This window comes from Pyrgilauda ruficollis, unplaced genomic scaffold (assembly GCF_017590135.1).
Source record: "Pyrgilauda ruficollis isolate IOZ18807 unplaced genomic scaffold, ASM1759013v1 scaffold59, whole genome shotgun sequence".
NCBI classification, from domain to species: Eukaryota; Metazoa; Chordata; class Aves; order Passeriformes; family Passeridae; genus Pyrgilauda; species Pyrgilauda ruficollis.
This window is the reverse complement of record NW_024527599.1, coordinates 469,922-489,519: the sequence shown is the minus strand read 5'-3', so window position 1 is coordinate 489,519 and position 19,598 is coordinate 469,922. Positions and strand designations below refer to the sequence as shown.

General features: G+C 53.0%; 1 protein-coding gene across 1 annotated transcript in view; it reads right to left on the bottom strand.

Moving 5' to 3' along the window:
- The window catches only part of MNT (MAX network transcriptional repressor), a 35,345-nt gene continuing 15,747 nt past the window's right edge, over positions 1–19,598 (bottom strand). Inside the window, exons 6-8 of the mRNA XM_041482723.1 lie at positions 19,037–19,148; positions 5,163–5,355; positions 1–3,676 (exon numbers count right to left, since the gene is read on the bottom strand). Of these exons, the coding sequence (XP_041338657.1) occupies positions 2,970–3,676; positions 5,163–5,355; positions 19,037–19,148 (1,012 nt within the window). The 3' untranslated portion in view covers positions 1–2,969. The remainder of the gene's footprint in view (positions 3,677–5,162; positions 5,356–19,036; positions 19,149–19,598) is intronic.

The window sequence follows — 19,598 nt, the reverse complement described above, 5'->3', positions numbered from 1 at the left end:
TTTCTTGTAAACTTCATATTTATTGGTTTTTTGGGGGACAAATGAGATCTTATGAATCCCCAAGTGTACATATATATTTATATATAGCTTTCTCCATAGGGAAAACATGTATCAAAGGAGGAGAGACATTCCTAAAGTGCCCCTTGTCATACAGTACTGAACGGGATTTCTAAGAGCATCAGTGTAAATCCAAAGTTTCTGAGCAGGAATAACAGAGGTGGAAAAGGAAGAGCTGTGGCCGCTCTTCTTCCCACAGAACAGAGAGAAGTTTGCTGACTTTGAAATACAAAAAGAAAAATCCCAAAGAATGTTTCTGGTAGCCCTGACACAGGCAGATGGGAACAGGGGTACACAGGACATCTGGAGCAGCCCCCGGCGGGCCAAGGGGGGGTTCCTGACGGGGGCCAACACCCACGAAGGGGATCAGACAGACAGACTGCATGGCACACTTCCAAGGGGCAAGAAAAACTGGCCAAGACACAGCCCTGGGCAAGGCAGGGGCACTCTTTGCTCCAAACCATAAGGGAGTAGAAGATGAGGTCAGCAGCAGCCCTGTGCACACAGCACAGCCCCTTCAGTAACCCAGCAGCAAGCTCCTCTCCCTGGGGCTTGGCCACGTTCCTGCACCAAGCCCCTTCCCAACCTGGCTCCTTCTCCTTCAGTGAGGAGAATTTTGATTTTGTGAGTTGGAACGGTACAAAAAGGCAGAAGCACACGTCCTCCCCCTCCTGAGGCTGCTGCAGAAGGCAAAGCCACCCTCCCTCCTGAGAAGGAGGTGACCCTGCTGCACACACTCAGGCTGAGGAGTTTCTGAGATTTGGAGAAACTGAGCCACAGCCAACCCTCTCTCTCAAATACTGGCACACAGTGGCCTCCTTGGGAAAGCACCTGCAGGGACAGAGGACAACAAAGTCCTGGCAATTCTGGGAATCCCCAGTGTTAATGATGCACTGCAATGAGAACAAATTATCTGCTTAAATGGGGTTCTATGAAAGAAATCCTTCAAGGTTTGTCCATTCTGCAGGAGCTGTGCTGGCAAGCACAGCCAAGACCTTCCTGAACTCAAGAATGCATGAAAGAAAAATAAAACAAGTGGTAACTGGGGCTTTATGAACAGACTTCACACAATTCCCAGTGACACCTGCTCAGAAGGCACAATCACCCCTGACCTCTGCAGTCACTTCTCCTGCCTCCAGGCCAGTTTTAACTGGGGACAGCACGGAGCAGGCAGATGTTCTCAGTTACATCCCTGACACTGCTCACAGCAGTCCTCAACAGGCTGAAGTCCTGCTAGAATCAACAGGTCTTTTGGGCAGAGTATGGATGCTGTTTTCCTGGCCCCTCACTGGACACAGCTCAGCCACCTCCTCCTCCTCCTCCTCCTCTCCCAAAGCTCCTGGGCACACGTGGGACCATCCTCCCACCCTGCCCTGGGAGAACAGCAGCTGGCTACAGCAGCATTTTGCCTGCAGAAAGGACTGTGGAATACTTGTTTTAAGAAGAGAGGAAGACAGAATGGAGATCATTCCCAGCAGCAGCTACACACCCTGTGCAAGCACCAGAACATCCAGCGAGCAGCACAAGACGTGCCAGGCAGCCTCCCGGGCAGGCTGGGCTGGCAGTTCCAGCAGAGCCAAACAGCATTCCTCCTCTCCTGGCTCTCTGGGATGTGCCCCAGGCCCCGGGAAGGGGGAACAGGAGGGTGCTGAGGGAGGGATGAGGGTTCTTTGGTGCACGCCTCACTGTCAGACACGAGCTCTCACACAATCTCCTGCAGCAAAGCCTCATCCTGCCTCAGGAGAGATTGCTTCCCTGCCAAGGGGAACAAAGCTGTTTGAACTGCCTGCGCTCTGGAAGGGAACCACATCCCCTTTTACCCCCTCCCAAACCCACCGGCTCCCACACCAAAGCGTGGCCAGGGCAGAGCAAACTAACAAACATTAACTCATGCAGCACATCTACCTCATTTCTCTGTCTTCTCGTCCCAGGTTCCACTCACCAGGCCACAGAAACGCCCTGCAAGCTGCCAGCACAAAGCGTGTGCCTCTGCCCAACAACAAACCCAAGAAACCTGGGGGGCCTTGGACCAGCAGGAGGGACCCAGACCAGGGCCATGCCATGCACAGAGATCTGCAAAACCAATTATTGCATCAGCAAACCAAGCCAGACAAAATACAAAATCCCCCAAAAACATCCAAACAAAGCACTGTCAATCATTAAAATAATAAAAACCAGTATTTTTTTTGACATAAAATCAAGTAATTTATAAAATGCCGACAAATCAAGTCTGGTTGTGTATTCTTTTTCCTTTTATTAGACAGGACAGAGAATTTCCTTAAAATGCCATAACAAGTCACAGTGATTTTAGATGGTTTTTGAAATGTAATATATTGATGGGAAATACCTTTAACATGGTTTGACTCGTGGTTTGTTGTTGGGGGTTTTTTGTCACTGTACTCTGGTCCACCAAACCATCTATCTTATAGTTTCTTGTTTAGAGAGGACACTCTGGCTTCTTCCTCCAAAAATGAATTTTGTCTCATAATCCTGCAAAATAATCAACCTTACAAAAGGCCTTCAAATGTTATATTTATATATATATGTATATACATATATATATACACACACATACACACATATATATAAATATAGACTTCTATGATTTTTTTTCCCATTCTACGCAATGTCTCAATAAAGAGATCAGCAATTTTTATTCTACAAAGAAGCAACACATAAGAGGGCGAAATTAAAAGTCTTAAGAACATCATATCCATAGTTCACTCATTACACATAAAAGGAAAAAAAATCACCATCAACAACTGTCTTTGAAGTTTCTCAGTGGCGGCCCCGTGCCGGCCCGGCCCGGCCAGCCCCGGCGTTCTGCCGCTGCCGCCGCGCCGAGCGCTTGGAATGTACGGAGTTTCCTTAGGAAAGGTTCCCGGCACGGAGCCGGCCGGCGCGCCGCCCCTCTAGGCCAGCTTCAGCGTGCTCACCGGGAACGACGGCATGGTCACCATAGTCACGGGGTTGAGCACCGTCTGCCCCACCAGCTGCGGGTGGTGCACCACCTGCGTCCCCACGGCCGGCTTGGCCACCACGGCCGGCTGGCCCAGCCCCGCCGTGCCGTTCACTTGCTGGTGCGAGATGGTGTGAGCGATGTGGCTCACCACGGGCTGGCTGACGGCCACGGGCTGGGGGTACAGGGGCAGCTGCGGGCCCAGGTGGGCCATGTGGTTGATGGTGGCCGGGTGCACAGTGATGTGGCCGATGGGCTGAGCAGCGGTGCTGAGTTGCACGGGGCTGGACGTGGAAGGTGCAATGTGAGCAATGTGCTTGGTCTGTGGCCCCTGAATGACGTGGTTGACAGTCTGGATGACCGAGGCGTGGGTGGTGGCGGTGTGCGCGATAACAGTCGATTGCACGGTCGAGGCCGCCACGATGTGAGTCTGTGCGGGGACGATCGCCTGCGGCGGGACCAGCGCTTGTGTCTGCAGGGAGGGCTGGGCGTGGGGCTTCTGCTGGATGGACACGTGGGGGGGCAGGACCGTGGGGAGGGGGGCAGCAGCACTGGGGGGGACGGCTTTCAGCAGCTCTGGGTGCTGGCGCTGGGTGAGTTTTGGTAATGAGTTCACTGGCCTGTCATCTTCCATATCTTCATCCATGTTGTCTTCACCCTCTGGAAAACACGAAAGGAAGAAACTCCCATAAAAACGCGAGCAGAGCATGAACTGGACCAACGAGCTTCCCTACAAGGCAGCATCAGCAGAAGAGATGTGCAGGAGGTGTCACTGAGCTACAGCCTGGTGGCACAATGGCATGGCATGGCATGGCACAGCCTCTCCTCACTGCCTGTGGGCCAAGGACCCGGAGCCAGGCAAGTGTGACAGCTCAAAACCAGCTAGAGCTGGGTGCTGCCAACAGGCTGAGAAGTCTCACTGGGCAGGCAAGAGGAGCACCATGAGCAGAGGCTGACAGAAAGCACCTGGCTGAGCTGTCTGGGCTGAAGTGGGCTCCTTCTGGGAAGAGGAACAGGGTTTCCTTTCCTGGCCAGGTGTTCCACTGACTGGCACCACTCCTGCTCCCAGAGCAGGAAGGAAATTGCCATGAAGAAACATGGCAGCAAGGCTCTCCTCTGGTTCTGGAAAATGGACTCTTGTCCAGACCAGGAACTAAGGAAGCAAAACAGGAATACACTAGCCCTGAGATCAGGAAGACAAGCCTGGCACCGTGCGCTGCCTGTTCTAGTGCCAGTCATGCAGCAAAGAATAAAAATCTCAGGAGACACAGAAGCAGCAGGAACACAGGAAGACAGCAGGCAGGCACTTCCCCTTCACAAGCTCTGGGAAGCAGCAGATTGATGTGGTTGCTTTCGGCAGAGGCCACTGCAGAGGGAACAGCTGGCACAAAGCACTGCAACTCCCAACTTCCACCAGACTACACCTGGAGCCTGCTCCTACCACCAGAGGTGATGAGCCTGAACAAACTCAGGTTTTCCCTTCCCAGAACCTGCCATGTCATCTGCCTGGCATGCCAAGAGCAAATGCTGACTTGAAGGAACTGCTGTGAATGGTTGTGCACTGCTACACCTCCGTGTCTCTGGAGAGCTCTACATCCACACACTGCCTGCTCCTCCTCTTGCTGCAGATCCCTGGCGTGGAGAGAAGCATGCATTCTCCTATCTCACAGGAACTTCTCACTGGAACTGCACGTCAGATATCCATTACTGCAACTTCATCTTCACTGTGAATCCTCCTCACACAATGCGAAGGCTCGTTAAGTTGTCCAAATGCTCTGGTGATCCTCCCTGCACCAAATCCTTCTTCTGTATGTGCTGAACACCCTCCCACATCCACACAAACACTCCAGGATGCCCACTTCTAATGAGCAGGGCTGCAGAGCTGTGCAAGAAAAAAGCTAAGTTTGGAAAGCAGGGATTTATCTCCACAATCAGGTCGGATGTGCAAACCTGCACTTTGTATCTGCCTGACACTGATGCACGAGCTTCAGTTCACTTCACATGAGCAGCAGTGTGTTGTTAACAACATCAATCATTACAAAAACTCCAAAACCTTTCACTTTATTCTGAATGCTGCTAAATGAAGATCCCCACCACTCCAATGACCTTCCAAGACCATTATGAAAAAAAGAACAATTATGGGTACCTGATGCTGTCGAGGTAGATGCCTGGTCATCCTCTGGCTGAACTGTCTGTCGAATAATCCTGTCAATCTCCAAAACATCCATCCACTGGCTCAGCTCGTTCTTCAGCTCTGCCAGCCGCTGCTGGGTAGCGATCTTCTCCCTCGCCAGCCGCTCCATCTCGTGCTCGTATTCCTTCTCCTTCCTCTTTAAAGTCTGAAGTCGGAGAAAAGAAAAAGAAATAATGAGAACAAAGACAAGAATAACCTACACTAATCTGGTCACTCCCGTGTCCACAGCTCATTCTTTTATACTGCCAGTTATGCTGGTGTAAAATGTGTTCAGTTATATCTACACCTGCCAAATTCAGGCAGAAGGGGAAGGACAAGAGCTGACACACAAAGTATTGCTCTAGTTGAAGGCCTTCTGCTTTCTGAGGGAAAACTGGTAACCCCCAAAATGGAAATGCTTAGAAGGAAGGAAAAAGCCTAAGTACTGGTGAGCTTCTGAGCAACACACACCACAGCAAGAGCTCCTGACCTAGAGGAGATGGTGGATGGTAGAACCAACAACCCCTGCACCACGGGGAAACCCCGAGGTCAAACAGGAAGGAAGGGTGTTTGTTGTCCTCTCCTGCTAATGCCCATCCATTGGGAAGGTCAGGGAGCTGCTGCAGCAGCCAGCACAGTACAGAGAACGTCCCACACTGCCCAGCACTACTGCAGGGAAACACAAACCACATCCCCAAGGGGGATCAACTATTCCAAGGCCTGTTCTGTGAGTTTTAAGCCAGTGTAGCACTGCACAGTCAGAGACCTGGTCTCCCAGCCCAGGGCCACACTTACTATATGCATAAGAGACAAAATTAAGTGAAATCTCTAAAACCACATATAGACTCTCCATTTTCTGAAGTTAAGTTTCACCACTGGGAATTTGAATCCCACACACTCTTCTGAAAATACCAGCCTCACAGAGCCCACACGGATGCTCCTGCTCCCTCACTGCTGGCAAGCACTGAGCTCAAAAGCAAGCCCCACACCTGGCAGAGGACCAGGCCCATGGTCTTCTCTAACACATCTCTTTATTTCTCTCTCAGGTTCTCCAGGATGAGTGCAATCAGAGCCTGACCTCACGCCTTTCAGCAGTTCTGCTGGTGCTGTAGCTCACAGCTTTGCTGGGAAGGACCTTAAAGCCTGCTCAGCCAGCCTTTAATGCAGCCTAAGGCAACACAGATTGGGGCAGCTCCTGCTGCTACCTTTGTCCCAGTAATAACAACAAAGGAAGTATTTTTAAAAGAGCCAAACAATGTGTGTTAGCAGGGCACAACCACTGCAGGTGTGCCAATGGAGACAGTTCCTTTCCCTCCAGATCAGCTAAAAGCTCCTGAAAACAGAGGATTTTCAGGCAAAGGGTGCAGCTCTTTCTCTCCTGTTGCTTTTCAAGCCAAACCAGGCAGCAGGCAGACCAACGATCCCACAGCTCTGTCCTGGGCAAGGCCAGCAGCCCACTGCAGGGAGGTAGCCATGGGGACAGCCAGGAAGGAAGGATGGGGACTCCTGGAATCCTGGCTCTGCACCAGCCCTGAGATCCCCACGTGGCTGAGGCCCAAATCCACAGGCCAGTTTTAAAGTCTGTTTCCTATCAAGTGCAGCCAAAGCATTTTGCCTGACCCAGAAAAGTCACATGCTGTGTGTGCTCCGATTGCCCTGCACAGGGTGTGGGTGACACAGGGAGGGACAGAGGGGCAGGTGAGGAGGAAGGTGCACGCTCCCAGATCAGGTTTGAGCACACAAGAAGATTTGCAGGTGACTTGTCTGAATGCCTGCCCCTCACTATGTCATCAGGAAAGAGGCAAGCAGAAGGAAGGCTGAGGCTAAACCTGCTGTGAAACACGAGCCCAGTCCCTCTCTGCAGCATCTCCCAAAGCTGCTCTAAGGCAGGGCAGAGAGGACAGACCAGGAGCAGCTCCCAGGAGGAGCAGCACTGCAGCAGGCACAGCACACGCATATCCAAGCAGCTTTGGCTTCACTCCCTGCTGCGAGAGGAGACTCCCAGCACTGGGGAAAAGCACCACCACAAAGAATGAGCAGGGCAGCTGGTAATTAGTTACAAACTTTTAATTACTGGGAAGGCAGGCAAACCCTTAGCAAGCACCAGGACGAGTCTCCCAGCCAAGAAAGCCAGGGAGTTCACTGTGTCACTCTGCAGGCGCTCCACAGGCTCTGGGACATGGCACTGCTCCAAGGCCAGCCCTTGGGCTCTGCCTCCCTCGGTGCCAGCAGTCCCAGCCCTTGACTGGGTGCCAGCTCCTGGCAGCCCCTTGCAGGGTCTGCATCTCCTCCAGGGCTCGGGCAGGGCTCTGCAAGGGGAGCTGCTGGGGAGCATGCAGCAGCAGATGGGCTGGAGGCACTGCTCATCTTTCCAAACCTATTCTGGGATGCAATTCACCAGAGCTCACTTGGTAAGGCAGATCTGCAGGCTGAGCTGCTCTGGCCTAATAATGAACTGGGTGGGATTAACTGGAGCCCTCTTTGCCCTCCTCTGAGCTCCCTGCCCCACTCTCTGCAGGTACACGTGGCTGCAGAGCCCTCCCAGGCTCTGGGGGGACTGGCAGTGTCCCTGGGAGCAAGAGCAGCCCTGGTCCCACTGCAGAGCGAGCACTGCTCAGGGTCAGGGTCAGGGAGCCCGTGCCCTCGTGGCTCTCCCGGTGTGGACAGCGCTGGCACCCCGGGCACAGGCAGCTCCTGGCACCGCCTCCTGGCAGATTATTTTCTGCAAATCATCCTGCCCACATCAGGTGCCAGGATTTCCCGTCAGTCAACAGAAAGTCCAGAGTGACAGCCAACCCTGAGTCACTGGACTGTGGTCACTGACCTGCCCTGGCACATCAAAAGATCAGACACCCACTGACACCCAGGATGTTTTTCTGAAACAGGAGTTTCTGTCAGCACTATCACCATGGATCCCATGAATACAAAACCAGATGCTTTAAAATAACATATAACCACACAAGACACCTTTCCCCATACCCAAGTCTTTGCAATTTTCCAACAGAATGGGCATGTAATGGTAGCACTGAAAAGGGCAGAGGGGACCCTAAAACTACAAACAACACAGTAACTGAGAATTGAATTATGATAAAAGAAATTAATACAAATGCCCAATCACCTTTCCTTTGAAATCTGAAATTTCAGTAAGGCAGAGGCGTGGGGCAGCTGCAGGGCAGGAGCTGCCACCTGAGCCACCTGCACTGGGAAGGACATGGCAAGGGTTCACATCTGCTGCTGGCACTGGGGGTGACAGTCAAGGAGCTTGCCAAGAGCCTGAAGGACACACACTTCACCTGGCTCATGAAATACTGACCCTGTTTCTCCACAGCAGAAGAATCACTGAGGTTACCTGCGTTTGTTTTCCCCCTTGCTGAGGGAGAGGCCAGGCATGCCCCTCGGGCTCTGCTCTGCTGGCAGAGGGCAGCCCAAAGCTGGGGTGGCCTCTCACTGAGGCACCCACCCCACACTGCTCCTTGCACGCACCAGGCTCCAGCACAGACCTTCCTTCTTACGTCTGCATCTCCATCACTGTAGCATTTTTTTTCCTGTTAAGCAATTGGGAACCCTGGTTGCCCAGGCAACTGTTACACTGCAGTGTGAGGAACCTACAGAAGCTACGACTTTAGAACTCTCTTTTTTTGCACTTAAAAAAAATTCCACATGAGCATCACTTAAAAGAGCAGGCCCTGGCCCTGCAAAGGGGGAAGCTGAGCTACCCCAGGAAGAAAAAATGGATTTCCTCATAGTCCTGTGAATCCATCTATGGCTTTTGATGCTTGGGAAGCTTTGCAAATCAACTGGTGGCTCTGGTGAAAGCAGATATGTCCCAGTCTGAACACTGTCAGCTCTGCTGAGCTGAAGCTGAGGGAGCCTCTGCAGCAGAGCAAGGGCCTGACCCTCCCTGGCAGCACCACTGCATGGGCACAGCAGGGCTGCTCCTTGGGCAGCTGGCAGCGGGGACAAGGACACAGGGGCAGTGCTCAGTCCCTTTTATTTAAACACCAGCAACCAAATTAGAATCCACACGTGGGTTTGCTTTTGCTCCCCTAGGGTATGTGATTCTCCTCCTGTAGCTGTCAGCTCCTTGGCAGCCTTTATCCACCTGGATTACTGAAGCGAGACCAGACGGCTGCAGTGACAGCAAAGGCCCGACAATTCCAGCAGTAACTCTTCCCCCTTTGTGCCCACTGTCCTGGCTGGTTTGGAGCCACTGTCTGGTCCTTGTGTGCACCTCCCTGTCATCATCTGGTAAACAAACCATACACCAACTCCTGCTCTCCTTGTATAGCAACAGTCATTTGTCACTGCGAAGAATTTTCCATTTTATAGCTGTCTGTAATTAAATTGCTCACTCTCCTGTCAAGACTGGAAATAATGCCCCCAACGCCCTCCTGCACCTGCCTCAGGAATGCTGCTGGCCCTGCGGCTGCCATCAGAGAGGTTTAAAAGGCCTTATTACACAGCTCCCCTCATAAAGATTTTATTAGCCGTTTAAAAACACACTTTCAATTATGAGTTTTCCAAAGCGTATTTCAGCTCTTTTCTTCTCTAACATTTGCTGACTAAAAATACCTCATCAATAAGCAGCCAGGAGAGCGATTTGCCATTTTGAGCCAGGTAATCTTGAACACTCTGCTCTGGGGATCACAGCTGGTGCCAGAGAGTGGGACATGCTGAGCCAGGGGGTCCTTGGCTGCCACTGACCTGCAGGAGCTCCAGCACAGACCAGACCAGCTGCTCAGGCTCTCCACTGCTGCACAGAGTTTTGATTCCTACAAGTAATGGAAAAAACCCTGCATCCTAAGATCTCATTCTTGCTAGGACTGCCATGGTGCAGGAGATTCAGAGGAGGAGCAAGAATCCACCAGCCTGTCTCCAAAAACATTCCAATCAGGACCAGAGGGATGCTGGGGAACAAGCTGTCCCCAGAGAGTCCTAAATAGAACCCAAACAGCCCCAGCTACCAAAACTCCACTGGCCAAGGCGCTCACCTGTAGGATTTGGGGATTTTCCATCACTCCTATCAACTCTGGGCATTCCTACTTTGAACAGTGCTAAACTGCCTACGTTCCTCAGCTGCCACAAGCAGTCTGCTCACCCAGCACTCGCCCCAAGCCCACCCGACCTGCTGCCGTGGAGCAGAGCCTGTGGGGCTGGGAAGCGAGGAGCCAGCTCCCCCAGCTCCAGGCCAGTGTCCCCAGCCTCTGCAGCCTCTGCCTGCACCCTGCAAGGTGACAGCACCTGCCGGAGCCCTGCAGAGCCCCAGCCCCGCCGATGCCGGCCAGCCCCTCTGTCTGCAAGAAGCAGCCGTGTGTGAACCCCGGCTGGTTGCCACGGGAACCAAAGCCACGGTTTCCATGGCAACCGCTCCATTCTGCCGGCTCTGGAGATGAGATCCCGCAGCGATGCCGGATGTGCAAAGCACAGGTGGGGCAGCGGCACAGCCACGTCAGCCGCATGCCAGCCGGGCACTGCCAGCACCCCCAGCTGCTGCAGCCGTGCCACGGGAGCCCTGCTCAGCACGGGAGCACCTGCTTTCCTAACACAAGCTCAAATCACAACGGGCTCGACCCAAAGCCCTGACAGGTTCACAGAGCGAGCTCAGTGCCGGGAGAGCGGGGCGAGGGTCCCACCAGGACCGGTCCCCAGGGGACTGGAGAGGGGACAGCCTGTGTGCAAATGGGGGAGCCACATGACAAGGACTTCAGCCTCCCAAGACCTCAAACTTCACACCAGGACCTAAAGCAAAGTAAAGCCTGCAAGGTGAACCAGAGTGTCCCTGGCTCGCGGTGAGCGTGACCCCCTGCCCGACAGCCAGGCAGGGCGAGTGCCAGCAGCCTCGTGACACAGCCCTCGCAGTGACCAAACCCGGGCAGGGACAGCAGCCAAGGAGCTGTGCCCTGGGAGGTGAGCTCACCCTCACGAGCACAGGGACCCCAGCAAGGAGCCTGTCCTCACTGCAGGCTGCACCCACCTCCAGCAGGTCCCAGCGGGGTGGGCACCACCCGGCCCCAAGGGCAGGGATGAATTTCTGCTTCCACAACAGGAAACATGCCTGGAGCAGCCATGGAAAATGAGAACAGGCATTGGTATCTACATTTATCATTTCACATTGATAACTGCGCTTCAGCTCCTGATAAAAGCAGACACCAGGCCTTAATCTGTGGTCAAAACTAGGGCTGGAACGTGGCTGCTTGCAGCGACCTGCCAGAGGCAGCTCCTGAAGCACCACGCTCTGGACAAAGTACAAACGGTCACTGGGGCAGAGGGGAGGAATGATCCAACCAGGAAGACAAAAAATAAATTCAGAAGAAAACAAACAACGAACAAACCACAAAAAAAAATCCCAAAAAACTAAACAAAAAGGCAGCAACCAACTGGAACCCACAGTACAACAAAGCAAGGAAAAGCAGAGCCATCCCCAGGCCAGTCACTGGTCCCATGCTGGCTGTCACCAGGTAAGCAGATCTGGTTTAATTCCTTGATATGACTCCCAAGGACACAAGAAATTCAATTTTAATATAACTGAAGTATGACTTGCAATCACTTGGTGTTCAATTTGGTCATGTCTTTTGCTTTTCCTATTTTTATTTTTTAACCAGTCTCTGTTGTTCAGGAAACAAATGAGATATTTCTAATGATTCCAGAGGCCCCAAAGACCCTGAAATACCGTGGTGTGCTTGTTACTTAGAAAATGATCCCCAACAAAATAACTTGGGAAATTAAAACTTGGTAATTTTTAATTTCAAATTTAATTCTGCAGTACTTAAATTTAAAAAAAAATTGAAATGAAAAAAATTTGCAGGAAATATGCTTTTGAGATTAAGCGCCATCATTTTCTGCAAACAGAAATGAAGCATGCTGCACTCAAGAAGGGATTATTATTCACAACACGACTGCTGGATGCAGGACCCCAAAGCTCTTCCCAAGCCTTTGTGACGATGCATGGACAGCAGCTCCAGAGGGCAACAGGCAGGTTTACACCTTGGAGCCACAGCCAGAGCTGTCTGCCAGGGATGAGGAGGTTTCTGAGCAGACACTTCATCCCTGCATGCACTTGCTGCAGTGCTTCTGTGTTTTCCTTGCTCCAGAAACGAGCAGCTGCTGCAGGAGCCAAGGCAGAGCTGTGGATGGCTCCTGGCTGCAGCCCTCCCTCTGCTCCTGCAGGCTCGGGCACGCGGCACAGGTAAGCTGCACACCTGAAGGGCCCTGGCCAGGGAGCAGCAGAGGGAGGGCTTCTCCCGGGAGAGGACAGAGGACACCTCGCAGAGCACGGCTCTGCAGTGCTGGCAGTCCCGAGCCCAGGGCTGTGACAGAGGCTCCCCCACAGCGGGCCCGGTGACTCAGAGCGCTGCCATCCTCCGCACCACCTCTCCTTCCTGTCTGCCCATCCCTGGCAGGAGGGCACTGCCAGCCCACCCACGGCCCGCACAGCGCATCTGGGTCACCCGAGGATTGCTCTCCACCCATCTGCCCCGCTGCAGGGCGGCAGGACACAAACCCGGCTGCTGAGCACAAAGCACGCCAGCACCTGTGTGAGGCCACGAGGCAGAGCCGTGCAGGAGGGCCTGGGGCTGCACTGCACTGCTGCTGACCCTGCACTGCTCACACTGCACTGCTGCTGACCCTGCACTGCTCACACTGCACTGCTGCTGGCACTGCACTGCTCACATTGCACTGCTGCTCACCCTGTGCTGCTGCTGACCCTGCACTGCTCACACTGCACTGCTGCACTGCACTGCTCACACTGCACTGCTGCACTGCACTGCTCACACTGCACTGCTGCAGACCCTGCACTGCTCACCCTGCACTGCTGCACTGCACTGCTGCTGGTACAGCAGCCACGCTGCCCTCCGTGCTGTGGCACTCACACTGCACTGCTGCTGACCCTGCACTGCTCACACTGCGCTGCTGCTGACCCTGCACTGCTCACACTGCACTGCTGCTGGTACAGCAGCCACGCTGCCCTCCGTGCTGTGGCACCCACACTGCACCGGTGCTGACCCTGCACTGCTCACCCTGCACTGCTGCACTGCACTGCTGCTGGTACAGCAGCCACGCTGCCCTCCGTGCTGTGGCACTCACACTGCACTGCTGCTGACCCTGCACTGCTCACACTGCACTGCTGCTGGCACTGCACTGCTCACATTGCACTGCTGCTCACCCTGTGCTGCTGCTGACCCTGCACTGCTCACACTGCACTGCTGCACTGCACTGCTCACACTGCACTGCTGCAGACCCTGCACTGCTCACCCTGCACTGCTGCACTGCACTGCTGCTGGTACAGCAGCCACGCTGCCCTCCGTGCTGTGGCACTCACACTGCACTGCTGCTGGCACTGCACTGCTCACACTGCACTGCTGCTGACCCTGCACTGCTGCTCACTGGGCTGCAGCTCCTCTGCTGTGTTTGGGGCTTTTGCTGTGTTCCAAAGGCAGGAGACTCCTGCGATGTCGCCCATAAAACAGAGCCCATGCAAGCAAGCTGTAATTATCACTCCTCTCGTTAGGCCCACGCGCTGTCTCCCTCCCATGCCAGCTCTCACAGCAGGTGGCAACCAGAACAAGCAACAGCCCCCAAACACAGCAGCTACCACAGCAGCATTCCCAAACCCTGTGCTGCAATCCACTTACAGGCTGGTGTGGTTTTTACAACCCTGAGTGCTTCTTCAAACTACTGCTTAAATGGCAGCAGTGCAACAGGTGTGGATTCTGACAATTGCAAACACACTGACAGATTTACAATTCCATTCACCCTTTCCAAATTCTCATGTACAAGTAATGAGTGAGATACTTTAAAAAAATCACCATCCCTCTTGGCAATGGTAAGAAACAGCCTGCAATTACTCAACAAGATCCAAACGCTGGACATTTTTAATCACTATTACAGCACATGTTTTGTGGCCAGTCCTGCAAATAAAAATGCCCTGATGGTTCCCTGGATGAGCCTCCCTGCAGACAGGTCCTGCAGCAGCTGGAGTAACAGTGGAGAATTAAACACTGGGATTTTTTAAGGTCTTACTTCTCATCACTTTCTGAAATCTGCAGATGACACCACGTTGCATGACGAGAGCCTATGGATGCTGGAGGCCTTCATTACTGACACTGAGATTCAGGCTAATTAGACAAGATAGAATCAGTGGATCAGGTCAGGTAAACAACGTGAATCAGCACAGCCTGGCACCTGAACGCTGCTCACGTGAGGGAGGCACGGCAGCTACTGATGGACCCCACCCTTACCAGACAGGTTTTACAGAAGATGGGTATATTCACCTCACAGCTGGCACAGAATAAAAAATAACAGTTACAGCCATCCTTGTCAAGGTGGGGAACTTAACAGGATTCAGCAGCACAGCTGGGTTTATGCATTTTGATCAATAATCCAGTCACAACAGTGCCTGAATGTAAATGAGTGCTGGTCTTTAACCACAACTACTGTCAGACCTGTGGTTTGTGTCTGCAGTCCAGCACCTCCCTGCACCAGGGTCTGGCTCGGTTGCAGGGCCCTCTGCACCCATCAACACCCAAACCAAGGCTGCTATGGCACCCAAAAATCCACCAGTCTTGTTCTGGTCCTCTACACAGACAGGGATGAATGACTGTGCTCAGGCTCCAGTGAAGTGACCAATAAATAAACAAACTGGAAGACAAAGAGATGCTGTGAATCTGAAAAGGAAAATTTAACCAATGTAAAACCAGTATCTATCTGGTCTGTTCACATGTCCCCAAGATCAGCTTAAAAAGGGCTTCACAAAGGATTTTTATGTGCACTACTTAGCATCCTTGGATAGTACTCTGGATTCAGTGTGCCCCAAAGGGAATCCAATCTGTTGATTACTGTTGGCACGAATAGGAAACATTCTTAGGTGCACAACTGTTACTTCAGGCAGTTTGGGAATCCAAGGGAGATGAGGTGAGGATAAGCAACTTAAACTTCATAAATGACTGGCAGCACTGGTGAGCACAGGGAAGGCATAAGGAAATTTCACCCTTCTTGCCCTTTCCCAAGGTAATAATGACAAACTGGCCATACTACAAATCCTTAGCTCACTACAGCTACATTTTGTCTCTAACTCTACAAGCAGGGCTACCAGAGGACTTCTGGGAATTAGTAAGCAAAGTCCATTTCACAAACAGAGCCAAAACTGCTCTGCAGGACCAGGCCTGTGTCAGCACAGCAGCCCCCAGTGCCTCTGCCAGACCCGAGCAGCATGTGCAGGGGCTGGGATCACAGCAGTGCCCTGCTTCCACACCTTCCAAACACTTCTGCTCTTTGCGTTTTGCATGCCCTGGGAAGCTCAGCTGCATCTCAGACTTTGAAAGCACCTTGTTATTTACTCAGCATTTCAACTGTACTGGGGAAGCCGGCCAGCAAGCAGGACCTGCAGCACGACCAAAGACTGATGGGTTGGGCGGGCTGTGTGCCAGCTGTCCCAGTGTCACCTGGTGAGCAAATCACCTGGATGTCATCTGACACTAAATGTACTAAATGTACAACAGAAAATAACCCCCCAAACCAGAGGGTGTTCAGGTGCCACAGGGACAGGCACAGTTTGAGAACGCAGAGTAGAAGTTGTTTAAGGGCTTTAGCTGGCTTCCAAAGAAGATGATTCCATTTCCCAGGGAGAAGGAATCCTTCTGAGAGAAGCAAAGCCAGCCCAGCTGCACGGGCTGCGAGCCACGTCTGACACGTGCCAGGCTGGTGTGCTCCCCTGCCCCGGCACGGGCAGTGTCACAGGGCTCCGGGGAGGCCAGGCCTGTCCTCTGCTGGGGATGCCCCTGCCCTGACACTGGCACGGGCAGTGTCACAGGGCTCCGGGGAGGCCAGGCCTGTCCTCTGCTGGGGACATGCCCAGGACATGCCCTGGCACTGGCACGGGCAGTGTCACAGGGCTCCGGGGAGGCCAGGCCTGTCCTCTGCTGGGGACAAGCCCAGGAGCACGCCAGGCACAGGGCTCTGCTCTCCCAAAGCAAACTGCATTCATTCTCACTGTGGCGCTTTCCACATCGCTCTGTGCATCTCACAAACTTCCCGGAGGTCTCCAGCATTTCCACTGGGGTTGTGCAGGCAGCAAAGGAAGAACAAGAGCCGAGGTGGCCCGTGTAAAACCGAGCTGGCTGCAGCTGTGTGCCGGGGTCTGGAGCCCACTGTGCTGCCGGACCCACCGGGACACCCTCCCCAGCTGAGAGCCGCACACAGCCACGCTGCCTCAGGCTGAATCACCAGCTAAAGGGATTATTAACTTCCAGCTGCGTTGGGCCCCATTTCCTTTGTGCAACAGCGTGCTTAATTGCAAATTCTAATTTACTGTTGCAGAGCACAAGCCCAGGTCCAAGGATAAATTAAAATGACAGCTCTATGGGAAGTTCAGAATTTAACTTTCTAACTTATCTGATTTGATGCAGATACAAATATTTAAATCCAGCCAAGGAAACAAACAGCCTGTTTCTAAGAAGTTCCAGCTGGGAAGGGGGGAAGGAAGGATTTTGTAGGAAGAGAGGCTACAACAATCAGTGTACTGTCACAGTGCCTGCAGGAGCAGAACAGCCGTGCCGAGCTTTGGCTGGTGCTGTGCTCCTCCCCTGCGAGGCTCATTTGGGTTTGAGTTTCTTGAGCTTTTTATTCCCCTTTAGTGAAAAACTACTTTGCTATCCTGAGAGTAAGAGTTTTTACTTTTAAATCTCTTTTGTACAACTGCCCTGTTCTCTTTTCAAGGGAAACGCTGAGCCTGTGAGTGAAACACACGGAGCCTGGCACACGATTGGTGGCCATCCTCATGTGGTACGTGTTAGTTTTGCTGAAACAGATCAAACCTAAATTCAAACTGCAGTAAAAAAAAATTTAAAATCTGAATGCTGAAATTTCAAATCAGATTTCTAGTAATCTGGATTTTTTAGCACAACTGAATCCTGAGACAATCACAGACCCACGGCTTTGGTGCTGCCAAGGAACACAGTGCTGGGGATACTCCCTGAGCAGCTGCCAGAGAGGATGAGGAGGAGAAGGCGATGTGGTGAGGAGCTCACACAACGTCACCGCCCGCGGGGCTGAGCCAGCCCTGCGCCGGGTCAGTGCCAGCTCCCTGCCAGCCCAGTGCCAGCTCCCTGCCAGCCCAGTGCCGGCCCTGCCGTGCCAGCCCAGTGCCAGCCCTGCCATGCCAGCCCAGTGCCAGGCCAGTGCCGGCTGTGCCGTGCCAGCCCAGTGCCAGCCCTGCCGTGCCAGCCCAGTGCCAGCCCTGCCATGCCAGCCCAGTGCCAGCTCCCTGCCAGCCCAGTGCCAGCCCAGCGCCAGCCCTGCGGCGGCAGCCCCGTGCCCGCCCTGTGCCGGCCCCGCGCCCTGCCGTGCCAGCCCAGTGCCAGCCCTGCCATGCCAGCCCAGTGCCAGGCCAGTGCCGGCTGTGCCGTGCCAGCCCAGTGCCAGCCCTGCCGTGCCAGCCCAGTGCCAGCTCCCTGCCAGCCCAGTGCCGGCCCTGCCGTGTCTGCGCTCGCCATGTGCTCCCCACACACGGGGAGGCGGACGCTGGCACGGCCCTGGGTCACCGTGACCTTCCCTGCCAGGCGGGCACCCGGCGGCAGGAGCAGCCACGGACAGACAGACAGCCACGCACAGACAGACAGCCACAGACAGACTGCATACTGACTGATGGACAGACAGACTGAACACTGACCGATGGACAGCCACAGACAGACTGCACACTGACGGACAGACTGCACACTGACAGACTGCACACTGACAGACGGACAGCCACGGACAGCCGGCCAGTCCCAGCCCAGCCCAGCAGAGAGGCTCCCCCTGCACACTTCACCACCAGGCTGCCAAAATCCAAAGAGAGGCTCAGATCTTCTCTGGAGCCCGTCAGGCCCCAGTACAACCACAGCCCAAAGACCTCTGTTCAACACAGAGAGTGGCTGGGTACAGCCAGAGTTTGCCCCAGCCAAAGTTCTCTGAGGGAAGCTCTTGGTGAAAACTAAGAGGAGGGCTGAACTGATCTAATTCTAAGGCATTACTGACTCTCCAAAGCAAAGCTGAAATGAATAATCAATTCTCAACACCAGAGGGAAATGGTGTTTGAGAGTGACTGAGGAAAAATGGAAACAAAGTGAGGAAAGATTATGTTTTACTGTGGAAAAGACCATTGTGATCAATCCTCAGCACCTTTTATTCCAGTCAAAATGTACAAGGTGTACTGGCTCTCTATTTGCACTATAAATGCAGCAACTCTTCCAGTTTCCAGCTGAATTTTACTTGCATTACACGCCACTGATTTCACATTCACAGGGGACATCTACAACAATTTCTTTTGTGCTACTATTAACCACTTTCACAAACATTAAACAAGCAAACACTAACACTTATTTCCCTCCAGCTACAAACACAACTGATTTTTACCCGTGCTTTCTCCCAGATTCACTCCTGGTGGTGCCCCATCCACCTACAGCTTCATGCTACAACCTCACATTCTAGGCTTTCCTTGCCTCCAAGCAAGACCTGTACTCACATCACCATCTCACATCACTCCATCATCACTCCATCTGTACATCACTCCACGTACATCACTCCACCTCACCAAAATTTTGAGACATACCAAATCTTTACAGAAATCTGTCTTTTGGTTAAGCCAACAGAAAACCTCCCCAAACCACACATATTAAAATTCACCAGAACCCAAAAGGAAACAACAGAAGTTCAGTCAGCCTGGACCTCCAAGATCACCTGAATTATCTGCTCCCACCACCACCACTTCTGGCAGGGATGATTTGTGGCTTGGGACTCGCAGAAGGGGAGTTTCTCTGCAGCCCAAAGGCAGCTCAGGCCCTGCCCAGCCCCAGCCCCAGAGCTGCACGTACCTGGATGTATCGCAAGGCACTCCTGAGGACGCTGAGGTTTGAGGTCTTCTTGTCATCCACGTTGGGGATGTTGCGCTTTAATGTCTCAAAGCACTCTTTCAAATGTGCACGTCTAAAGAAAACACAGGTGGGTTGTCAGCTGCCAGGGGACACACCAGGAACCAATTCCACCAGAGGGGAGAGCCTAACTGGGGCCTTAATCCAGCAAAGCACCTGCACCTGTGCATAGCAGCTCACCCCAGCAGGGACTGTGCCTGGGCTCTGTCCCAGCTTTGTTAGGAACACCGTGCAGCCTTCAGTGAAATAGCTCACTGTGCTGGTGCTTTCACTGCCACCATACTTCCAGTTTAGCTAGTCAGGCTTGTAAGAATCTTGGGTCAGAAACTGATGTTTATTCTGTATTCACATTATACACTGACCCTTCATTTGGGGTATTTTACTCTTTTTAAATCAAGAGTCACACTGTTATGCACTATTACTGCTTTGCAGGATCAGGGTGGTTGGGATGCAATGATGCAGTTAAACAGATCATATTGGGAAGCAAGAAATGCAGAACTGAGCT